We start from the raw sequence: 23,927 nt of genomic DNA on the forward strand, positions 1-23,927 counted from the left end.
AGCAGAGCACTGAGAGACAATGAAGGTAGGGAGAGGGAGAGTACTGAGAGACAATGAAGATAGGGAGAGGGAGAGCACTGAGAGACAATGAAGATAGGGAGAGGGAGAGCACAGAGAGACAATGAAGATAGGGAGAGGGAGAGCATGGAGAGACAATGAAGATAGGGAGAGCAGAGCACTGAGAGACAATGAAGATAGGGAGAGGATGAGCACTGAGAGACAATGAAGATAGGGAGAGGGAGAGCACCGAGAGACAATGAAGATAGGGAGAGGGAGAGCACTGAGAGACAATGAAGATAGGGAGAGGGAGAGCACTGAGAGACAATGAAGATAGGGAGAGGGAGAGTACTGAGAGACAATGAAGATAGGGAGGGCAGAGCACTGAGAGACAATGAAGGGAGAGGGAGAGCACTGAGAGACAATGAAGATAGGGAGAGCAGAGAGACAATGAAGATAGGGAGAGCAGAGCACTGAGAGACAATGAAGGTAGGGAGAGGGAGAGCACTGAGAGACAATGAAGATAGGGAGAGCAGAGAGACAATGAAGATAGGGAGAGCAGAGCACTGAGAGACAATGAAGGTAGGGAGAGGGAGAGCACTGAGAGACAATGAAGATAGGGAGAGCAGAGAGACCATGAAGATAGGGACAGCAGAGCACTGAGAGACAATGAAGATAGGGAGAGCAGAGAGACAATGAAGATATGGACAGCAGAGCACTGAGAGACAATGAAGATAGGGAGAGGGAGAGCACTGAGAGACAATGAAGATAGGGAGAGGGAGAGTACTGAGAGACAATGAAGATAGGGAGAGCAGAGCACTGAGAGACAATGAAGGTAGGGAGAGGGAGAGTACTGAGAGACAATGAAGATAGGGAGAGGGAGAGCACTGAGAGACAATGAAGATAGGGAGAGGGAGAGCACAGAGAGACAATGAAGATAGGGAGAGGGAGAGCACTGAGAGACAATGAAGATAGGGAGAGCAGAGCACTGAGAGACAATGAAGATAGGGAGAGGGAGAGTACTGAGAGACAATGAAGATAGGGAGAGCAGAGCACTGAGAGACAATGAAGGTAGGGAGAGGGAGAGTACTGAGAGACAATGAAGATAGGGAGAGGGAGAGCACTGAGAGACAATGAAGATAGGGAGAGGGAGAGCACAGAGAGACAATGAAGATAGGGAGAGGGAGAGCACTGAGAGACAATGAAGATAGGGAGAGCAGAGCACTGAGAGACAATGAAGATAGGGAGAGGATGAGCACTGAGAGACAATGAAGATAGGGAGAGGGAGAGCACCGAGAGACAATGAAGATAGGGAGAGGGAGAGCACTGAGAGACAATGAAGATAGGGAGAGGGAGAGCACTGAGAGACAATGAAAATAGGGAGAGGGAGAGCACTGAGAGACAATGAAGATAGGGAGAGCAGAGAGACAATGAAGATAGGGACAGCAGAGCACTGAGAGACAATGAAGATAGGGAGAGCAGAGCACTGAGAGACAATGAAGATAGGGAGAGGGAGAGTACTGAGAGACAATGAAGAGAGGGAGAGCAGAGCTCTGAGAGACAATGAAGATAGGGAGAGCAGAGCACTGAGAGACAATGAAGATAGGGAGAGGGAGAGCACTGAGAGACATTGAAGATAGGGAGTGCAGAGAGACAATGAAGATAGGGAGAGCAGAGCACAGAGAGACAATGAAGATAGGGAGAGCAGAGAGACAATGAAGATAGGGAGAGCAGAGCATTGAGAGATAATGAAGATAGGGAGAGCAGAGCACAGAGAGACAATGAAGATAGGGAGAGCAGAGAGACAATGAAGATAGGGAGAGCAGAGCACTGAGAGACAATGACGATAGGGAGAGCAGAGCACTGAGAGACAATGATGATAGGGAGAGCAGAGCACTGAGAGATAATGAAGATAGGGAGAGCAGAGAGACAATGAAGATAGGGAGAGCAGAGCACTGAGAGATAATGAAGATAGGGAGAGCAGAGCACAGAGAGACAATGAAGATAGGGAGAGGGAGAGCACTGAGAGACAATGAAGATAGAGAGAGCAGAGCACTGAGAGATAATGAAGATAGGGAGAGCAGAGCACTGAGAGACAATGAAGATAGGGAGAGGGAGAGCACTGAGAGACAATGAAGATAGAGAGAGCAGAGAGACAATGAAGATAGGGAGAGCACTGAGAGATAATGAAGATAGAGAGAGCAGAGCACTGAGGAAACAGGAACCACAGAAGGGTGGGGACAGCAGGCCGTGGGTTTGGAAAGCAGAAAGCAGGAGTGTAGAGAGAACTGGGATCTTGAGGGAACTGGAGCATGAGGGGAGCAGACCATGGGCGGGATTCTCCAACCCTGCGCCAGGTCAGTGAATCGCTGGGGGGGGGGGGGGGGGGGGGGGGGGGGGGGGTTCGCTGCTCCGACGGTGGTCCGCTGATTCTCCAGCGACCAGAGAATCGCCGCCAATGGCGCCGGTGTGGTCGGCGCGGCGCTGGTCGGCGACCCCCCCCACCCCACAATTCTCCCCGCGCGATGGGCCGAGTGCCGGGCGAGTTCAGCAGAGTTCCGCCGGCATCGTTCTTGTGAGGTCCTACCCAGCGGGACCTCAGCGTTCTGGCTGCGGGGGGGAGGGCGGCATGGTGGGGGCGAGGGCGGATCTGACTTTGGATTCTACAGATCGGTGGGCGGGCTTATCCCAGTGGGGAGCTTATGGACCCTCCATGCTGGGTCCCTGTTGGTCTCTGCCATGTTGCATCAGGGCCGGCGCAGAGACGGCAACCCACGTACTTGCACGAACGTGTGCCGGCTGTGGGGTGCATGTGCGAGCACGAGCTGCCCATGCGAACACCCGTTTTGGCAGCTGGAGCAGCGTGAGGCTCCCCAGAGCCGTGCTGGCCCCCTGCGGAGCACAGGATCCCTGATCCTAGGGGCCAGGTGACACCGTCGTAAAATCCTCCGCCGTTTTAACCCTTAGCCCCAGGATCGGAGAATCCCATCCCATGTATCTGGCCGCCACTCACTCACTCACATTTGGACCATGGTACCCTGGGAGATGGCCCATGCCACCGAGCTGTTAGGTCGGTCATGTGTCGCAGGACCTTTGGACGGTCTTGGCCCATGGGTCCATGAGCATAAGTTTGAAAACTTTGATTGAAATCATACTCCACTATGTTTGCGGTGAGATTTCAATAGGCAATCATTTAATTAGTATAAGAATGAGAAAATTAACAATGAATATTTGTCTTAATTCATTGTTCTGCACTTTTCCCCCAGTTGTCATTCATTAGGTATGATTTCGACTCTGGGAGGATCAAGTACAAAAAATAAAAAGTGCATCTACCCAGAGGTTATTGTTTTGCCACTTGCAGTATTTGCAATACTCTGCGTTGCAGTAGTTATATTCTGGAATAATAATTGGGTGAGATGTAGAAGGACTGGCAGGTCGGGCAATGCAGGTGAGTAAATCAGTTGAGTTATCTGTACAAACATCCACTTGATTTAACTGCTCTGAATCTCGATTTACATTAACCCAGCTTGGTCCTTCATTACCTGGATAATCTCTCGACTTGTGTGCAAAATGAGGCTGGTTAATATTTATTTGTTAAACTAAACAATTCCTGATCAACTACAATATAAGCCACTACAAATAGAATCATAGAATTCCTACAGTGCAGAAGGAGGCCATTCAGCCCATCGCATCTGCGGTGACCCTCTGAAAGAGCACCCTACCTAAGCCCACGCCCCCCATCCCCATAACCTGCACAACCTTGAGCACTAAGGGGCAATTTAGCATGATTAATCCACCTAACGTGCACGTATTTGGACTGTGCGAGGAAATTAGAGCACCCAATGGAAACTCAAAGGATCTCTCTGCCCTGGGAGCTGGGTCAGGATCTCTCTGCCCTGGGAGCTGGGTCAGGATCTCTCTGCCCTGGGAGCTGGGTCAGGATCTCTCTGCCCTGGGAGCTGGGTCAGGGGCTCTCTGCCCTGGGAGCTGGGTCAGGGGCTCTCTGCCCTGGGAGCTGGGTCAGGGGCTCTCTGCCCTGGGAGCTGGGTCAGGGGCTCTCTGCCCTGGGAGCTGGGTCAGGGGCTCTCTGCCCTGGGAGCTGGGTCAGGGGCTCTCTGCCCTGGGAGCTGGGTCAGGGGATTACTGTTCGGTCCGCATTGCGGAACAAAGTGCCAGAGGCGTAATATTTCTCGAGTGCAACATTTTATAATAAACGTATGTCCCCAACTGCCCCAGTCCCCTGATGTTGCCCCAACCCCCATCTTCCCCACTCCTCCCAACCCCTACCACCACCCCTACCTCCATTGCATCCTCCACCCCTTACCCCAACCGCCCTCCCCCGTGCCCTCAGTGAACCACGACCTGCTCAGCCTCCCTTGGACTCCGCGACACCTCGGTGTGTCCCCAGAATGCCAATGAGAGGTGGACGCGGCCTGCCCACTACCGCGTCCGATGGTCTTTGATGCTCCTGGCGGGTGTCCTCTGCGGGGCCCTGGGGCTGGCAGGGCTGGCGGGCCCTCTGCCCTCGTGCCAACAGCACGTCCCCGCTCTCAGGAGGTAGCTGGTAGCCGCCATCGCCATTCCATAGGGTGGCTCTGGGTTGACACCCAGTGCTCCCTCCACCGGTGGTGCCCATTCAGCCCTGGCATTCACCTTGGCCAGAGGGGCAGCTGGATCGAGTCCTTGGATGCCCTACCGCCCCTTTGTCAGCCCTGGCGGCTCCCCAATGTCTGCATCAGTGTCAATGCCCTTGGCGACGCTCCTCAGTGACTGGGACATGCTCTGGAGCGCCGTGACACTGCCCACCTGAAACTGGGACATACTCCACAGCACCTGGGCTATGCCCACCTGAGAATGGGACACCTGGCCCAGCAACCGGGACCTGCTCTGGAGGGACTTGGAAATGCCCACCTGAGACTAGGACATTCTGTGGAGATGCTCAGCCACGGCCATCACCGACTGAAGCATACCTTCACTAATACTACTGACGCCGTGCACCAGACTCTCCACTACGCTCCCCACCCCAGCAGTGTTGGCTTCAGTGTCACACATTGCTGGCATTACCTCCTGCACCCGTAGTCTCTAGGACTCCTCCAATCGGCTATGGATTGTCACTGATATCCCCGTCTGAATCTCACAGCCGCAGCTTAGCAACTCCATCAGCTCCGGGTAAACCTGGTCCAGAGGCTCAGCATCTCCCAGTTGGGTCCAGGGATCAGGCAGACCTCCCACTGCTGTCTCGCCTGGGGGTCCCTGCCTCCAGCTGATGTACATCGGCAGGTGTGTGGTGCTCACCAGAATGTGCCCCAGAAGCCTGGCCACTACTGTCACCCAACGAGGTGTGTGGCTCTGCGCTGGGGGAGGGTTAGGATAACAGTTGTGCCGTGAATATGAAGCAGAGCTCCCCTCTGAGGTGTTCTCATGGGAGGCGGGGGGGGGAACAATCCCGCCCCCCCCCCCTCCCCCCGGATGGGCCGACACCGTCGGATGAGGACCCTGCAGGAGAATGGACATGTGGTCAATGGGATGGATGAGTCATTCCGTGTGGCATTAGCAACTCACGTGTGACAGATCATCTGGGTGGAGCCATTCGCTCTGGGTCTGAGGGAAGACAGAGATGCAGCAGAGGCTACAGTGAGGGCGGCCTCTGAAATATACCCAGTGCCAGAATGGAGCCTTACTGCTGTGGTGATAAGCATCACTGTAAATACACAAGGGGTTAATGTAAATACACTAAGACTAAGTGAACATTAGAGGGAGCACCAGAGATGCCATGACATGCAGACATACAGCTAATGAACACATAGAATAGGACACGACCAATGGGCAGTCAAGACACCCAGAGGTGACACTACCACAAGGGGGGGCTACCCATATAAAAGGACAGGGCACGCATGCTCTGTCTCTATCCACAGGTGACACTCAGAGCAAAGGACAGGGTGAATCAGAAGCATCACACCCACTGCATGGCTTAGAGCAGACTGGTTAGTTAGATTGAGTTACTACAACAAGATTAGCAGGAGAATCGAACTCAAGTAGGAGAATTGTTAACTGTTCAATAAATGTGTTAAACCTATTTCCAAGTCTGAACCTTCCTTTGTCAGAGCGTACATCAAGGAAGCCCCTTGTGCTACATGAAGAAGCATAACACAACTCCTCCCGCTTCAGTAATAGGCAGCTGTCAGGAAGGCTAGCAGGTGGGCAGCACGGTGGCACAGTGGTTAGCATTGCTGCCTCACGGCGCTGAGGACCCGGGTTCGAATCCCGGCTCTGGGTCGCTGTCTGTGTGGAGTGTGCACATTCTCCCCGTGTCTGCGTGGGTTTCACCGCCACAACTCAAAGGTGTGCAAGCTAGGTGGATTGGCCACGCTAAATTGCCCCTTAATTGGAAAAAAATAATTGGGTACTCTATATTTAAAAAAAAGGAAGGCCAGCAGGTGAACTGGCCCACTCTGTATGCTGCCTCATCAAGATCCTTATTTGAAGAATTTGCAGCAGAACTTAGCTGTCATCTTCCCTCTGGAAACCTGATCACATGCAGATTCCAACTCTTCACTATCCCCAGAGACACATGCAGTGCCAGTACCTTCCCTGGTGGCAGTGAGTGGTGACAGGGCCTCTTTATCAGTGCTGAGCAGTTTTCTTCTTTCTCTCGCTGTGCTGGGCAGGCAGCAGATCTTATTCAGCAAATTAGAAAGACAATATTGGATGAGGGAAAACAAGAGGTCCATGGTGACACCATCAGCAGCTTCATTATACCAGAGAGAGGAGGATGAGGGTGAGTTGGGAGTTGAGAAGGAGCATAAGACGAGAGCAGACTGTGTGTTCTCAGCAACAGTGAATTCCACAATCTCTGCAATAGCCCACCCTACAATGCAGAGAACCATCTACTCCTGTATGAAACGCTAGTGTCTTTGACCCTCTCTGGCTCTGCTGTACTTTCTGTTTTGTGTGCTTGCCCTGCAAGAGAGAGAAGAATATATATTTTTAATAATAAATTTAGGGCACCCAATTCTTTTTCCAATTAAGGGTCAATTTAGCCTGGCCAATCCACCTACCCTGCACATCTTTGGGTAGTGGGGGTGAGACCCACGCAAATACGGGGAGAATGGGCAAACTCCACACGGACAGTGACCCAAAGCCAGGGTCAAACCTGAGTCATCGGCGCCGTGAGGCAGCAGTGCTAACCACTGCACCACCATGGCCAGAGAGAACAATATAAGTGATCATTGTACTACATTTGGCAATCACAGCTAAATAGCTGGAGGTTGGCGGACGCAGTGAGAGGTGGGCGTGAGGTAGTTGGTAGTGCATTGGTAGTTGTATGATGGTGAAGTACAGCATCTGGATATCACGTGCCAGTGGGTACGGCTGAGTGAGCGATGGGGGTTTGGAGCATTGAGCAGGGTGAACAGGCTGGTAGAGAACTTGGAAAGGGTGGCATGTAAACAGAATTTACAGTGCAGAAGAAAGCAATTCGTCCCATCTAGTCGGCACTTGGAAAGAGTGTCTTACCTAAACCCCACCCTAACCCCATAACACCATAACCCCACCTAATCTTTTGGACACTAAGGGCCAATTTAGCACGGCCAATTCACCTAAGCTGCACATTCTTGGACTGTGGGAGGAAACCGGAGCACCCGGAGGAAACCCACGCAGACACGGGGAGAACGTGCAAACTCCACACAGACAGTGACCCAAGGCCTGAATTGAATCCGGGACCTGGAGCTGTGAGGCAGCAGTGCTAACCACTGGGCCGCCCATGCATTTACTAATCATAACTAGCAGTGTGAGATTTTTAGATTTGTGGAGTTGCTGCCAAGTGCTCAGGTCCAGACCTCCCTGTCACTTACCCTGATCCCTTCTGTGGGTGATCATTGAGACTGTGTCTCAGTCTCTCCCTATTCATGCCCACCATTTAACCCTAAGCACTGCAATCATGGCTCTGGAGCCCTCTTTTTTCGTTGTGTTCTATTTTCCTTGTGTGCAGCTGCAACAACAGGATTCAACAGAGTCCTCTTGCAATTCCTTCCAACTTTCCTTTAGGAAGGACAGACTGCCTTTAAGAACAGAAGGCTGGCTGCACCACAGCACATGCTGCTCAGCACTCTGACACTGTGTGGCAGATGCTCTGTACTGTGCCACATGCAGGTAAATGAGGTGACAGCACCAAATATGTCTGCTGCTTACTCTGGACTCCATACAAGCAGGTTGCAAACTTGACGTCAGACTTGAGCCCCAACACATGGGTAACCATGTGGACCAATTTTTAGCCCTGTATGTTTTACCCTGTATGTAAACAGAATAGACTCATGTTACAGATTTAAGTATATATATCTGATTGGTCCAGATTACCTTAACTCATTTATGTACTTTTTTTGTTCATATTACCAGAAAAAGCCGAGGATGAAACAGAAAACCCTGAAAAGGTATGCTTAGTTTTAGTAAATATGTATTATATAACTGTCATGAATACGTGCTTTATAATGTTTTTAATCCACCAGCTGGAAACCTGAATTGAAAAGAGACTTTAAAAAAAACAAGACTCAAAGATAATTTGAGTTCACAAGCAAAGCTAGAATATAAGTGTCTTAAACCCAATCATTTGAACAATAAGATCCTAGCTGTGAAAGGGATTCCAAGACATTAACTGATTAAAAGGGGTAATACATGAGAATGAATCACTGGGTGACCGTCATGTGACAGGCTCACAATTTGGGCACGATCTACCAGCTGCATCCTGTCACAATCAGAGAGCAACACGATGGGTAGAGGCTCGGAGAGGCCTCCTCTGGGATTCCCCCTGACTCTCCCCCACGGGCACCTTGGCACCGCCAGGCTGGCACTGCCAAGGTGCCAGAGTGGCACTGCCAAGCTTGCAGGAGCACTGTCAGGGTGGAAGTGCCAGGGTGCCCATCTGCCAGGGTAGTATGGCCATGGTTCAGGGCCTCAAGGGGGCCATGCCCATGAAAGGAGGGTGGAGGGGGGGATATGAGTCCTGTGTTTAAGCTTCTGGTTTCTCTGCAATAAGAGGACAATCACTTGAGACACTATTGAGGGAAGACCCGAGTGGGGCCCCTCCTTCCTCCCTCTCCCTCCAGCCCATCTTGCAAGCTTTGGACCCTGCTGCAGACAGAGAGTTTCTTGCGATCTTGAGCTGAGCAGTTGCCATACCAGACTGTGATGCAGCCGGATAGGATGCTCTCTATGGTACATCTGTAGAAGATTGTGGGAGTCGATGCAGACATGCCGAATTTCTTTAGCTTCCATAGGAAGTAGAGACGTTGTTGGGCTTTCTTGACTGTTGCATCAACGTGAGTGGACCAGGACAGACTGTTGGTGATGGTGACCCCCAGGAACTTAAAGCTATCGACCATCTCCACTTCGGAGCCATTGATGCATTAATGCAATTTAAGTATAATAACGCTAACCTCTTAGATGGGAGAGGTTGGGACTTCTCCTTAGAGAGAAGAAGGCTAAAAGGAAATTTGATAGAAATGTTCAAAATCATGAGGGGGCTGGATAGTGTAGATAAGGAGAAACTGTTCACGTTTGTAAAAGGATTAAGAACAAGAGGGCACAGATTTAAAGTGAGTTGCAAATGAAATTGAATTTGGGATAATCACGCCCACTATCTTTGGGGCCATTGAGCTGGTACCAAAGGCGCCCACCAAAAATTCCAAACTCTCCAATAATAGCTCAAACAGATTCACATCAAGTTTAAAAGGGTTAAAAGGGCAGCATGGTGGTGCAGTGGTTAGCACTGCTGCCTCACGGCGCCGAGGTCCCAGGTTCGATCCCAACCCCGGGTCACTGTCCGTGTGGCATTTGCACATTCTCCCCATGTCTGCGTGTGCAACGTAGGTGGATTGGCCGCGCTAAATTGCCCCTTAATCTGAAAACAATAATTGGGCACTCTAAAATAAAATAAAACTTTGAAAGGGTTTAGCAATCTGCTTTCGACTGATTGGACCAGTAGAATCCACCTACACAGGCCTCAGAGAGGTGATCCTTCAAAAACTCACTTCCCATTTCTATAAAAAAAATCCCACATAGAGGGAATGAAAGTTTCAAGAGCCAGCAACTATGCACCCCTAGCTGATGATCATGAGTTTGTCCACAAGTCCTTACCCAAGTGAAAATCTTCCCTAGTCACCCCCCAGAAACCGTAAAAGGATCAAAGATGGGAGGATGTATAGCCACTCATTTTAATCCCACTTCCCAGCACCCGCTCCACAGCTTTAGAGGTTACAGCACTTCAGAGGCAGATCTGGGTATCTTTTTTGTTATAAATTTAGAGTACCCAATTCATTTTTCCAATTAAGGGGCAATTTAGCGTGACCAATCCACCTACCCTGCACATCTTTGGGTTGTGGGGGCGAAAACCCACATAAACACGGGGAGAATGTGCAAACGTCACACGGACAGTGACCCAGAGCCAGTATCGAACCTGGGTCATCGGCGCCGTGAGGCAGCAGTGCTAACCCACTGCGCCGCCGTGCAGCCTTGTTCCGGGTATCTTTTAAATGAGTTGAGCAATTTAGCCTTAACCACCAACTTGGGCAGTGAATTCCAGACGCTCACCACCCTCTGGGCAAAAAGGTTTTTCCTCATGTCAACTCTAATCCTTCTGCCAATCACCTTACAACTATTCCCCCTGGTTATTGATCCCTCAACTAGGGGAAAACAAGTCTTTCCTGTGTAGTCTGTCTAGACTCCTCATAATTTTGTACACCTCAATTAGGCCACCCTTTAACCTCCCTTGTTCTGAGGGAAACAACCCTCGTCTATTCAATCTCTACTCATAGCTACAATTTGCAAGCCCTAGCAACATTCTTGTAAATCTCCCCTGCACTTTCTCTGGGGAAATTATGTCTTTCCTGCAATGTGCTGGCCGGAACCTTACACATAACCCCAGATGCGGCCTAACCTGAGTTTTATACAGTTCCATTATTACAGCCCTGTTGTTGTACTCAGTACCTTCCTCAAAAAGGGCAAGAATTCCATATGCTTTCTTGACCACCTTGTCCACCTGTCCTGTCACTTCAAGGACCTGCAGACATGCACTCTAAAGTCTTTCACTTTCTCACCCTCCCATTTATTGAGTATCCCCTTGCTTTGTTTGCCTTTCCCAAATGCTAGCGAGGTACCGCAGGGAAATATTGAGAAGGGCCCATGAAATTCCAATGGCTGGACATGTCCACGAACCCAAACCCACATGGGTCTGCATTTGTACTGGCCAGGTCTCCAAGAGGATAGGCGCACCATTTGTTTTTCATCCAAAATGACACAGAGCCTTCTATTCCATGGGCCTCTATTATGTTAACACCTTCTATGTGGTAACTGTTACAAATTATTTCTCTCCACAGTCCCTGGACAGTAAGAAAGGAAATCAGCCATCAAGTGAAGATCAGATTCAAACTGTCAGGAAATTAAGTTCTAGTTCTTTCACTTTAGAGGAAGCGAAATCAGATGTAATCTCAGAACCTAAAGGTAAGTATGGGACTAGCACCCCATGGTTTCCCATGCTGATTAGCAAGCAGTTGATTGTTAGGTGCTGGCTGGGAAATGGGATCGGGGACATCCCTGAACTCAAATGGATAGAAACATCAGACACTGCCCTGTCCACAAATTCCTCATCAGTCCTTCCTTTCGATAGTTAAAATTTTAAATCGAACAAGAAAGAGCCAGTTAGAAAAACATAAAAAGTGCTTTAATTCTTTTCCAATAGCATACTGGGCCAGAAATTGCTGTAGTGGTGAATCTCGTGGCAAGTAGCCTTAATTGTACTTTTTTAAATGATCTTTATTGTCACAAGTAGGCTTGCATTAACACTGCAATGAAATTACTGAGAAAAGCCCCTAGTCGCCACATTCCGCCGCTTGTTCGAGTACACTGAGGGAGAATTCACCTGACGGCTCATTTTGCATTGATCTTCAATGTGTTAATTGCTGGAACTTCAAAATGATAACGATGCAAGGGTGTCAGTGTTGAGCCTGGGATCTCATGGACATCCTGCCTGGAAATGTATGGCACTCTCAGTCACACGGCATGATAGAAAGCTGAAATTAGATGCCTAACTCATTTAAAATTCATGACACTCAGGTGAGTGACCTGTAACTATGCAATGAATCAAAGAGTAACATTTAAAATACTTTCAAAGAAACCCTTTTCACAATGCACTAAATATTTTTGAACATATGCTTTTTCCACAGAAAATGCATCAAGGTGAACAATGAAAGATTGCAGATCTTTGGGGTTAAGGACCTTTGGAGCGAAGGACCTGTCAGCCATCTTTCAGGAAGTGGAGAGGAGAATTGAACAACTGATGGGGGTTTTTAATTGTCAAAGGCTCCTTACAAGATTAGCATGATCATGTGGAGGAGGGTAGATAAACCCAACAGCATCACCGATGTTGGTGGAGGCTGTCAGAAAAATGAGTATGATCTGACCAGGACAGGCATGGTAAACATTCTCAAATTCGAGTTTAGAATATCTGCTTCTATTTGACAGTCGGTGAAGTGTAAGAATCCTGGGCAACTCCCTACTTTAGGTTCTCTTGCTAATTGGCTTATACTAAATTAAGTTACCACTAAATTAAGCTAGCACTAAATTAAGTACTATGACTTCATTTTGAAAAAGTTTTATTGTTGCATTTATCCTGTTATGATTATGCCCTGGGTAAGGATGGTTGACAAGTGACAGGGTGGGAAATTATAGTTAGAGCCGACATTGACCAACTCTGTTATTGATCTGAAAAGTGTAAATGCCAAATGGACAAAGGGTTGACAACAGCAGAAATCTAGCAAGGCAGCTAACTGGCTCTGTAAGAACAGTGATGTCTCAGAGACACAAAAAGTTAGAGTTAGACCAATAAAACCAAGGCCGCCATTTGGCCAGATGCTAGCCTTGGATTGTCTGCAAGCTGATGGTAGCCATGATGTGGAGATGCCGGCGTTGGACTGGGGTGAGCACAGTAAGATGTCTTACAGCACCAGGTTAAAGTCCAACAGGTTTGTTTGGAATCACTGGCTTTCGGAGCACTGCTTCTTTATCAGACTCATCTGAGTGATTCCAAACAAAGCTGTTGGCGTTTAACCCGGTGTTGTCAGACTTCTTACTGAGCAAGCTGATAGGTATCGAATTGTGGGGAGACAAAAGGTCTTCAGAGACTTAGAACAGAGAACAACATGCAGAAGGAGGCCATTCGGCCCATCAAGTCTGCACCGACCCACTTAAGCCCTCACTTCCACCCTATCCCCGTAACCCGATAACCCCTCCTAACCTTTTTGGTCACTTTATCTAATTTATCATGGCCAATCCACCTAACCTGCACGTCTTTGGACTGTGGGAGGAAACCGGAGCACCCGGAGGAAACCCACGCAGACACAGGGAGAACGTGCAGATTCCGCACAGACAGTGACCCAGTGGGGAATCGAACCTGGGACTCTGGCGCTGTGAAGCCACAGTGCTAACCACTGTGCTACCGTGCTGCCCTTTGGTTCGAGACACGATGGCATGAGACAGCTTTTGTAATTGGTTTGGTCAAATGATAGCTAGACAATGATTAGGTTAAACTACAATAGGCTTTTCTATAAGAGAGCATAAAAAGGATTCCTGGGGACTGATTGTACGTTCAATGGAGGGAGAGGTGTATCCAGCCAGAGGAGGCTCAGGACCAACCTCCAAATGGAGGTGCCTTACAGGAGGATTAGGCTGGCAGAGGGGCCAGTGAAAGTGGCAATGCATGTGGATAAGGTGGTCAAGAAGGCATACGGCATGCTGGCCTTCATCGGTCAGGGCACTGGACATAAAAATTGGCAAGTCATGTTGCAGTTGTACAGGACCTGAGTTCGGCCTCATTTGGAATATTGTCTACAATTCTGGTCGCCACACTACCAGAAGGATGTGGAGGCTTTGGAGAGGGTACAGAAGCGGTTTACTGGGATGTTGCCTGGTATGGAGGAGAGATTAGCTATGAGGAGAGGTTCGGTCTGTTCTCACAGGAACCTCAGAAGTTAAGAGCCGACCTGATAGAGGTCTACAAGGTTATGTGTGGCATGGAGAGTGGATAGTCAGATGCTCTTTCCTAGGGTAGGAGAGTCAAGTACTAGGGGACATAGGTTTAAAGTGCGAGGGGAAAAGTTTAGAACGGATGTGCGAGGCAAGTTTGTTTTCCACAAGAGGGTGGTAAATATATGGACTGCGCTGCCTGGGGAGGGGGTGGGAGCCGGTACAATAGCGGCATTTTAGGGGCACCTGGACAAATATATGAATAGGGTGGGAATGGAAGGATACGGACTCTGTAAGGCAAACAGTTTTAGTTTAGGCAGGTACCATGGTCGGCGCAGGCTTGGGGGGCCGAAGGGCCTGTTCCTGTGCTGTATTGTTCTTTGTGTGTGCCAGTTTGACCTGCGCCAGGGAGAAATTATGTGGAGACCAGGATTCTGCCCAGCACGTAATGGTAATGCTGCTGCTCTTTAATATCACTGTTCAAGCATTAGTCTGTGTCAAATCTCAGTTATTCACTCATACTGAATTGGCAGCATGGTGGCACAGTGGTTAGCACTGTTACCTTACGGCGCTGAGGACCCGGGTTCGATCCCAGCCCTGGGTCACTGTCCGTGTGGAGTTTGCACATTCTCCCCGTGTTTGCGTGGGTCTCGCCCCCCACAACCCAAAGATGTGCAGGGTAGGTGGATTGGCCACGCTAAATTGCCCCTTAATTGAAAAAAAACAATAATTGGGTACTCTAAATTTATTTGTAAAAATTCATGTATACTGAATAGCCACAGTCACCATAAAAGATCATTACATTGATTAATTCAGAGTTCGGAAAAAGGGGATAAAGGATTAATTCACTCCCAATACATTGAATTCTAACAGAAGGGTGTTTGGTTTACTAAGTATTTGTTCAATTCAAATGCAAGTAAATCCTTAAGTTAGTTGCTGTGGAAGGCAGACTTTCCAAAGTGATGAATTTTTCAGCTTTATTTCTGCAGAGGGAGAGAAAATTTGAAACCATGAAAAGGCATCTCACCGTATTATAGTCTCTCTCTTTCCTGCACGTGGCTAAATGGTGCTTTTGCCCCACACTGGGTCTTGCAGCTGCGAGGGTTATCAATGGGGTGAATGTAGTCTGTGCAGAGGTTGGAGTTGTTTTGGTGCAGTAAGGTGGTGTTGCATCCACTTACGTTCTCCCCTCACAAAGAGTCACTGCCGGTAGCGGGACCCTCTGTCCCGGCAGCCGGCCAATGAGGTTTCCCATTGTGGGCACCCCCAAGCCGCTGGCAAAGTGGAGGATGCCGCCAACGGAGAATCCAGCTCATGTCCTCCCTGAACTGGAGTTTAAAAATCCTTTTTGTGGGCGTAGGGTGGGAGAAGGGAATTTGAGGGGGCAAGGTTTCTTACTCAGACTTGGGAGACTTTATCATTTATCATATTGTGCATTAAATGTGAAGGTAACCTATTATGTTTTGGTAAATGAACATGTTTTACCATTGTCCCATTTTGTACTTACTCCCCACAGATCCACAGCTGCCCGGGAAGGTGAGAACTACAGAAGGCACTGAAGCCAGTGATTTAAGCGAAGGAAGAGAACAAGACCAGGAGGCAATGTGTGCGAGGAAGTGCTTGAACATGACCAACTTTCCCACATCACTCGCTCAGGGAACCAACCTTTCTTTCTAATTCCTGGCCCCTCTGGCTCTGTGTAACACACACACCTCTTTTCTCAAAGCCACAAGCCACAGTGGTCATGCTGTGAAGGGACTCATGGTCTATCGGAGTCACCTCTGAGAAATGAGGGAAATGTTGGCAGAGTTGCACGAGTATGTACCGCGTACCTGGTGGGTGGTGTTCTCACGTGTAATGGTGGTACCCATGCAGAGATTGCAATGCCAGGTACGCGGTACATACTCATGCGACTCAGCCAACGTTGTCTATCTCACACGCTGCAGGAAAGGATGTCCTGAAGCGTGGTACATTGGTGAGACCACGCAGACGCTGTGACAACGGATGAACGGACATCGCGCGACAATCACCAGACAGGAATGTTCCCTTCCAGTCGGGGAACACTTCAGCAGCCAAGGGCATTCAGCCTCTGATCTTCATGTAAGCATTCTCCAAGGCGGCCTTCAGGACGTGCGTCAATGCAGAATCGCCGAGCAGAAACTGATATGGCAATATGGCGGAGCCCCACAGGGGCCTGGAGTGGAGGAACATAGAACCCTCCTCCCCCCCCCCCCCCCCCGGAATGAGCCTGCCCGCCGATCGGTTGCCCCCGATCGCGGGCCTGGCCACCGTGGAGGCCCCCCCGGAGTTCGCTCCCCCCGCTCCCCCCACCAGGACAGCCCACGCAGCCAGAACACCGAGGTCCCGCCAGGTAGGACCATACGCAAACGATGCCGGTGGGCACTTGGCCCTTCGAGCGTGGAGAATCGGTGGGGGGGGGGGGCGCTTTCAATGGTCCCTGACCGGCGGCGCGGCAACCACGCCAGTGTGATTGCCAGCGATTCTCCGGTCGCCAGAGAATTGGCGGCCCAGCGTCAGAGTGGCACGGCGGGATTCGCATGCCCCCCCCCCCACCCCCACCCCCAGCAATTCTCCGACCCGGCGCGGGATCAGAGAAACCTGGCCGGAGGATTCACACTAAAACACAAGTCGTGCTCGAAGTCATATTGGATGCAAAATGTTAATTTTGTTTCTCACTCCATAGATGCCACAAGATCTGCTGAGTTTATTCCAGCACTCTGTTTTTACGTTTGAGGAAATCCAATCCTTGGCTAGTTCAGCAAACCTAGCGAGGAAATATGAAGAACTGTCTAACTTATGAGACACCAGAGCCTGGAAATTGCACTGAACTGGAGCAATTTTCATGCAAAGAGATGAGATTTCTGGACCAGGGTGTCTGGCAACTCAAGAGGGTGTGTTGGTGCTCTCTCTGACACACCATTGACTCTGACCCAGAGTAAACCAGCTGGGATCACTAAGGTAGTGAAAGTTTTACTAGTTGTTAATCTCCAAGTATGATTGAATAAGGACCGGTTTAGTTGAGTTGGCTGGACAGTTGGTTTGTGATGCAGAGCGAGGCCAGCAGCCACGTGGGTTCAAACCCCGTACCGGCTGAGGTTATTCATGAAGGCCCCGCCTTCTCAACCTTGCCCCTTCGCCTGAGGTGTGTTGACCCTTAGGTTAAATCACCACCAGTCAGCTCTCCCCCCTCAAAGGCGAAAGCAGCCTATGGCCATCTGGGACTATGGCGACTTTTACTTCCAACAAACTGCTCGAGATTAATTGGTTGATTTTTGATCCTAAACTCCTCCTGTAATTTTGAATATATTTTCATTAAAGTTATGAATAAGCATTCAATGATTTACCAAATTTCTGTATTTTTCTTTCTTAGATACTCCACTTCCGCCTAAATTGGGTGAATCAAAGAAAGCTGATTCACTGCAAATAATTCAAGAATAGGAACCGCAAATGACACCTGGAAAGCAACTGAAATCAGCTCCTGGGTTTCAACAGAATTGTCAGAAAGAAGTTACACCTGATAGATATAATGCATCAGAGAGATGCTTTGCAAAGATAATTTATTGAACAGCCTTTGAATATTACCAACTGCCCAATTTGATCGCCAACTTATAGTGCATTCCTGGAGGAGGTTTCCTGGTGCCTTATTGTCAATTTACATGTGAGTTTGTGCCATGGAGAGTAGCCATTAAAACTCTTTAAAAATTGAATCAGAGTGGTGGTCTTCTACCGTAGAACTTTTACAGACAGCATCAAGGAACGAGAAGGCATTGAACCTGATTTTAACTTGGGCTGTGAATGCAGCCTGTGTGGGCAGGGTGAATGGGAAGGACCCTTGATGACGGAGCTGTGAAGCTGAGATCAGTTTGAGATTTTCAGCTAACCCATGCCTGCCACAGGTGATACGAGTCGGAGCCCCGGTCAGGGAGAAGGTGGTTCCTAGATGGGCTGGAGTTTCCCAAAGTAAAGGAGTGGCTCTACTTTGGTTCTAGGATTGGTGGCCCCTATTGGGTTGAGGGAAGTGATGGAGAGTATGGAGACGATGCATGGTCGGGACGGCCCCGAGGCCAGACGGGTTCACGGTTGAGTTTTATAAGATGCTTGGGGCGAACCTGGGACCACTGCCGGTGAGGGTGTATAATGAAGCAAGGGAGAGGGGGCACACACCCCTACACTGTCGCAGGCTTTCATCTTCCTGATATTAAAGAAGGATAAAGATCCGGAGCAGTGCGGGTCATCCAGCCTGATATGGCGAAGGTTTACCTCGCGAATCGAGGACGGTGTCCCGGGGATGATAGGCGAAGATCAAATGGGTTTTGTGAAGGGAGGCAGTTGACGATGAATGTGAGGAGGCTGCTTTATGTAATGATGATGCTTTCAGAGGGGCAGGCGGTAGAGGCAGCGGTGGCAATGGACACAGAGAAGGCATTTGATCGGGTGGAGTGGGCATATTTTTAGAGGTGCTCAGGCGGCTCGGGTTCAGGCAGGGGTTAGTGGACTGGGTCCGGCTGCTATATAAGGTGTCGGCCATGAGCGTGCGGGCAAACCGAGTGAGTTCAGGGTACTTTGGGCTGAATTGCGGGATGAGGTGGAGTGCCTGCTCTCCCTGTTGCTCTTCGCCTTGGTGATAGAGCCGCTGGCAATGGCACTTAGCCGAGGCACTGGAGAGGGATTGAGCGGGGGTTGGTGTCTCTGTGTCTGCGGATGACCTGTTGTTGTATATTTCGGACCCGGTGGGTAGTATTGGAGGCATCAGGGGGATCCTGGGGGAGTTTGGCCGGTTCTCAGGATACAAGTTGAATATGGGGAAAAGCAACGTATTCCCGATTAGGACTAGAGGGCAGGAAAGGAGGCTAGGGGAGTTGCCATTTAGGGTGTGGGGGGAGTTTTAGATACTAGGTGGCCTGGGTTGGGCACAGTTGCACGAGCTGGCTCGGCTGGTGAAGGGACTGAAGGCGGATTGTTAGAGGTGGGATGTGCAGCTATTGTTGCTGGCAGGGCGGGTGCAGCCAGTGAAAGAAACAGTACTGCCAAGGTTTCTGTTTGTGTTTTAGAACCTCCCAATGTTCATTTTAAAGTCGTTTTTTAAGAAGGTCAGTGCGCTGATCTCTAGATTTGTGTGGACAGGAAAGACCCCACAGGTTAGGAAGGTTTTCTTGGAGCGGGAGGGGGGGAAGAGGGGTTGCGCGGGGGTGGGGGGGGGGGGGGGGGGGGCTGGCACTGCCAAATATGATGAATTACTATTGGGTAGTGATTATCACTATGGTTAGGAAATGGGTCATGGGGAGGGGTCGGTGTGGGGGATGGATAGAGGCGACATCATGCAGGGGCACATGTTTAAGCGCTTTGCTGTCACCACCTCTACCGTTCTCGCCAGCCAGGTAAATAAATAAAATAAATAATCACTTATTATCACAAGTAGGCTTCAATGAAGTTACTGTGAAAAGCCCCTAGTTGCCACATTCCGGCACCTCTTGAGGGAGGCCGGTACGGGAATTGAATCCGCGCTGCTGCCTTGTTCCTCATTACAAGCCAGCTGTTTAGCCCACTGTGCTAAACCACTACCTAGCACTAATGGTGTGGGGGCAGTGGAGGCAGCATTTAGAGCTGGAGGGTGCCTCGGAATGGGCACCAATCTGCAACAACCATAGGTTGCGCTAAGGGGGGCTGGATGTGTGTTTTCGGGGGTGATAGCAAGTGGGGATTGAGCGCTTTGTCGATCTGTTTGTCGGGGGCAAATTTGCGAAGTTGGTGGACCTGGCGGATGTGTATGAGTTGCCCAGGGGGAGTGGCTTAGGTACCTGCAGTTTCGGTACTTTGTAAGGAGGGAGGTGCCATCCTTGCCTGGGCTGCCACTCCTGGGGTTGCAGGACAAGGTGCGGTCGAGGGATGAAATAGGGGAGGGGCACGTGTCCGATGTCTGTAAGGAGCTGATGGATTGGGAGGGAGCCCGGGTGGGGGACATTAAGGGTAAATGAAGGAGGAAATGGGGTGGGAGGTGGGGCTAAGAAGTGGGCAGAGGCCTTGCGGAAGGTGAACGTGTCCTCGCTGTGTGCGAGGCTGAGCCTCACCCAGTTTAAGGTGGTACATAGGGCACATACGACGGTGGTGAGGATTAGTAGATTCTTTGAGGGGGTGGAGGATAGGTGTGGGCGGTGCGCGGGGTGGGGGGGGGGGCTTGTGAATCACATCCACATGTTCTGGGCAAGTCTAAGATTGAGATGGCGAGAGAGGTCAATGTTTTGGCCTTTGCCTCCCTGATAGCCCGGAGACGGATTTTGATAGGGTGGCAGGACTTGGAGCTGCTGAAAGTGGGAGTGGGTGAGTGACCTGGCGGAATTCCTGAGACTGGGAAAAGTCAAGTTTGCTCTGAGGGAGTCGGCGGATGGTTTCAGCGCTGGAGGTGGAAGCCATGTATTGATTTATTTCTGGGGGATTGAGAGGTCAGCAAGGGGGGAGGTGGGGGGGGGAGGGGGTACGGGGTAAAATGGGGAAGGTGGGATGTGAGGAGGTGGCAGTGTCAGGGGAGTGGATGTTGGTTGGTTATTGAGTTGTTTGGTTGTTCTTCTGATTCTGCTTGTATTTTATTTTATTTTAAAAAAATAAATTTGGAGCACCCAATTATTCTTTTGCAATTAAGGGGCAATTTAGTGTGGCCAATCCACATCTTTGGGTTGTGGGGGTGAAACCAGGATTTTGTTTGTATATATGAAAATACCTCAAACAAACATATTTTTTTAAATGATAGCGGCAATTCATTTCATTCTTTAAAGACCTGGACATCTTCGGGAGTTGGAGCGATTGAGTTATTTTTTAATTTTTAAGGTTTTTTTTAATGGCGGCACAATAGCACATTGGTTTGCACTGTGGCTTCTCAGGGTCCCAGGTTCGATTCCCGGCTTGGGTCACTGTCCGTGCGGAGTCTGCATGTTCTGCCCGTGTCTGCGTGGGTTTCCTCCGGGTGCTCCGGTTTCCTCCCACAGGTCCCATGTTAGGTGAATTGGACATTTTGAATTCTCCCTCTGTGTATCTGAACAGGCACCTGAATGTGGCAACTAGGGGCTTTTCACAGTAACTTCATTGCCGTGTTAATGTAAGCCTACTTGTGACAAGTTTTAATCCATTTTATTCGTTAATCTCTTTTTAAATTTATATAATATGTGTATATCTTTATTAATACGTATGTTACTATTTATATTTGATCATTTAATAAAAATATTTGTTCAAAGAACTGTCAAAAACTTTCTACTTTTTTATATATGGGACTCTCTTTTCAAGGCGTAACAGCTGGCAGAAAGAGTAGCAGCACCCTTCTCTCAATACAACCCCGGTGTGCTCGGATTTATTTGTAGTGAAGGTTCAGATTCTCACTACTGCGTTCTGATTTTAATGTGCATTTTAATTTGACCTTGGAACATTTTGTATTGTCACCACAATAGGAAGGTGATAATTGTATCAGTCGTTGTTATTTTAAAACAATTACAAAGTACCAGAGTTACTGTATTGTAAAGTTGTGCATCATGTTGGTGTTTTGGAACTGTAGCCATTAGTGTCCTAGCCTTGGTTTTAGGATTGAATAGTATGTTTTTACTGATAACAGCAAGGAAACCTAAACAGATTGTGGTGGTTTGTACATGTTGTGAAATGTCCATTTTTATGCAACGCTTGATGTTCTTGCACGTGACACACAGCAAAAATGTTATAAAGCCCAACTCCACCTAAGTTTGAGTGTCTGGCGAGACTCCTTTAGCAGATCTGTCACGCTGCTGGACAGGATACAAGAAAATTCTCGTTCTGACTGTGAACATTTCTTATATTGCGATGGTTAGTGTTTATCCAGTTTCTCTTATTCCTTTCCTCCAAATCCACTCTCTTGCATTCTCTTCCTGCATCTCTGTTATGTGCAAAGCAAGAGTAACTTGCACATTACACTAATTAACTTCCTTTTCAATTTGTGGGATCAGACCTTTTTCACCCTAGTCTTCAGACTTTTAAAACCCAAACTTGTGCCATCTAATCACTACTTGCTGACGTACCTGGTGTTTCTCTGAGGTGTGTACCCTCCAGTAAGTATCGTTAAATGTGCTTCTGCCCAGGCATTTGGCCCCGTTGTTGACCCTCAAGTAGCAGGAGAATCGTCCTCAAGGAACAAGGGCAAACTGCCTGTCAAGGTGAGTGAGTTATTTTTAAAATATATTTAGTTGGTTCCAAGGGGTCCATCAATCACTGTGAAATTGATTACACTTTTGGTTTAACCTTTTAAAAAGTTAATCTCTGCCTTGATTGAATGGCGGAGCAGACTCGATGGGCCGAGTGGCCTAATTCTGCTCCTATGTCTAATGGTTTTATGTGTTTGAAGGTAGTGACAGAGGTGCAAGGATGAATTTGTGATAATGATTGTAGGACCTTTGATTTTAAAACTTTGCAAATGGTATTGGAAGGGAAGTGGACACCAAGCCCGAGAGAGAGAATTAGGCGCACTGATCGGATCGAAGAGATGGTGTAGGGACAACTTTTAAAGAACAGAAGCTGAGAGTGGGCAATGTTTATCGAGCAAGTTGCAGAAGGTGGAGCTGAGGGATGACAATAAATATCTGAAAGAGCAGAATGGGAGGACCAAAGGTTATGGGACGGACTGGAGGAGGTTGTAGAAATTGGTTAGGGTAAGGCAGTGGAGGAATTTCAAGATGAGGGCAGGGAGATAAAACTTAATGGAGCATGGAGTCGAAATACATCAGCAAGCACAGGTATAATTAATAAGACTTGCCATGAGATACGATATGGTTGGCTGTTTTTTGGACAAGTTGGAGTTTGTGTAAGTTGAAGGATGATAAAGGAGAGCACTGGAAATAATCAAGTCTGATAGTGAAAGAATAGATAAGAATTTCAGCAGCAGAGAGTTGAGGTAAATTATTGATCCCATGGCCAGGGTTTTTAGGATGGTGGCGTTTCCATTCCTATCCAGAGAGTCTTGGGAAACACATCCCTACCAACACTCCTGTCCTGTGGCAATTTCATGCTTCAAAAAGTGTTAATTAGCTGGAGACGGGACTTCCGCCTCTCACCTGGGAGAACGTTCCACCCTAGAGAGCTGCTAGTCAATCTGATTGGCTGATAGCTCTCTAATCTGTGCAGCGCCAGAAGCTGCAGTGGTCAGGACTAGAACTGCAAGCAGTCCCCAGAGCAAGGCCTGGGCTTCCAAGAAAAGGTATGTTTTGGGGTCTCAGGGCAGGGGAGGGTAGGAGAGGACAGGGGGCGGACAGAAGTGGAAAAGGGAGGGGATGACTGGGGGTTGTGGTTAGAGGGGAATTGGGATATCAGTGGAGAGACTGAGGTACAGGGGTAGGTAGGTTTGACCAGTCCTTAAGGGAGTTGGGCACCTGAGGTTAAAAGGGGGCTGCTAATGGATGCGCCCCACGTCTCACGCGAGGCTTGAACCCAATTTATTTTCAAGCTTCCCCCATGCCTCGGAATTATTCCGTCTGGCTGAAAATTGAGGCTGGACAGAAACAGCCCTTATGTAGTCAATAATTGGTCACTTAGTACCTCAACTGGGGCAAGGATGGGCAGGCCTCGCCTGTCCCAGTGTCAATTTGCAGGGAGGTCAGGAAAGGCGAGAACCCACTCGGAGGCCTGTCCAACATATTTTACACTCAATCCCCCATCTACAAATGCGCTGGCGGGGGAACGTTAAATTCTGCCCCATGTCCATGATATGGAGCTTGATATACCGGGAGCACATCTCTGATATCAGGCTATTAATTCCATCTGGTTAATCCAGAACTATTTGTTAAACTGAAGTTGCTGATTATTGGACTTATTTGCCTAAGTTGCAAGACTAGCTGTAAAACCTGTGTTGGTATTTGGTTAGATAACTGAAGAACTATGGGGCTGAGAAA

The 23,927-nt window shown here is 49.0% G+C and overlaps 2 protein-coding genes across 8 annotated transcripts in view; both read left to right on the forward strand.

Annotated features, from left to right (window-relative positions):
- Window positions 1-19,107, forward strand: part of LOC119950578 (tumor necrosis factor receptor superfamily member 14-like) — a 55,037-nt gene extending 35,930 nt beyond the window's left edge. For both annotated transcript variants that reach the window (XM_038773126.1, XM_038773127.1), the window contains 4 exons: window positions 3,264-3,445; window positions 8,392-8,426; window positions 11,367-11,490; window positions 17,402-19,107. In XM_038773126.1, coding sequence (XP_038629054.1) covers window positions 3,264-3,445; window positions 8,392-8,426; window positions 11,367-11,490; window positions 17,402-17,469 — 409 coding nt within the window. In that variant the 3' untranslated portion in view covers window positions 17,470-19,107. The remainder of the gene's footprint in view (window positions 1-3,263; window positions 3,446-8,391; window positions 8,427-11,366; window positions 11,491-17,401) is intronic.
- Window positions 19,108-21,713: 2,606 nt separating this feature from the next.
- LOC119950577 overlaps window positions 21,714-23,927 on the forward strand; it is a 35,424-nt gene continuing 33,210 nt past the window's right edge. For 2 of the 6 annotated variants that reach the window (XM_038773119.1, XM_038773120.1), the window contains exons 1-2: window positions 21,714-21,852; window positions 22,125-22,199. In XM_038773119.1, the coding sequence (XP_038629047.1) occupies window positions 21,850-21,852; window positions 22,125-22,199 (78 nt within the window). In that variant the 5' untranslated portion in view covers window positions 21,714-21,849. The remainder of the gene's footprint in view (window positions 21,853-22,124; window positions 22,200-23,927) is intronic. The other 4 variants (XM_038773122.1, XM_038773125.1, XM_038773121.1 and 1 more) reach the window with 4 other exon arrangements.

Source organism: Scyliorhinus canicula, chromosome 16 (assembly GCF_902713615.1).
Source record: "Scyliorhinus canicula chromosome 16, sScyCan1.1, whole genome shotgun sequence".
In the NCBI taxonomy this organism is placed as follows: domain Eukaryota; kingdom Metazoa; phylum Chordata; class Chondrichthyes; order Carcharhiniformes; family Scyliorhinidae; genus Scyliorhinus; species Scyliorhinus canicula.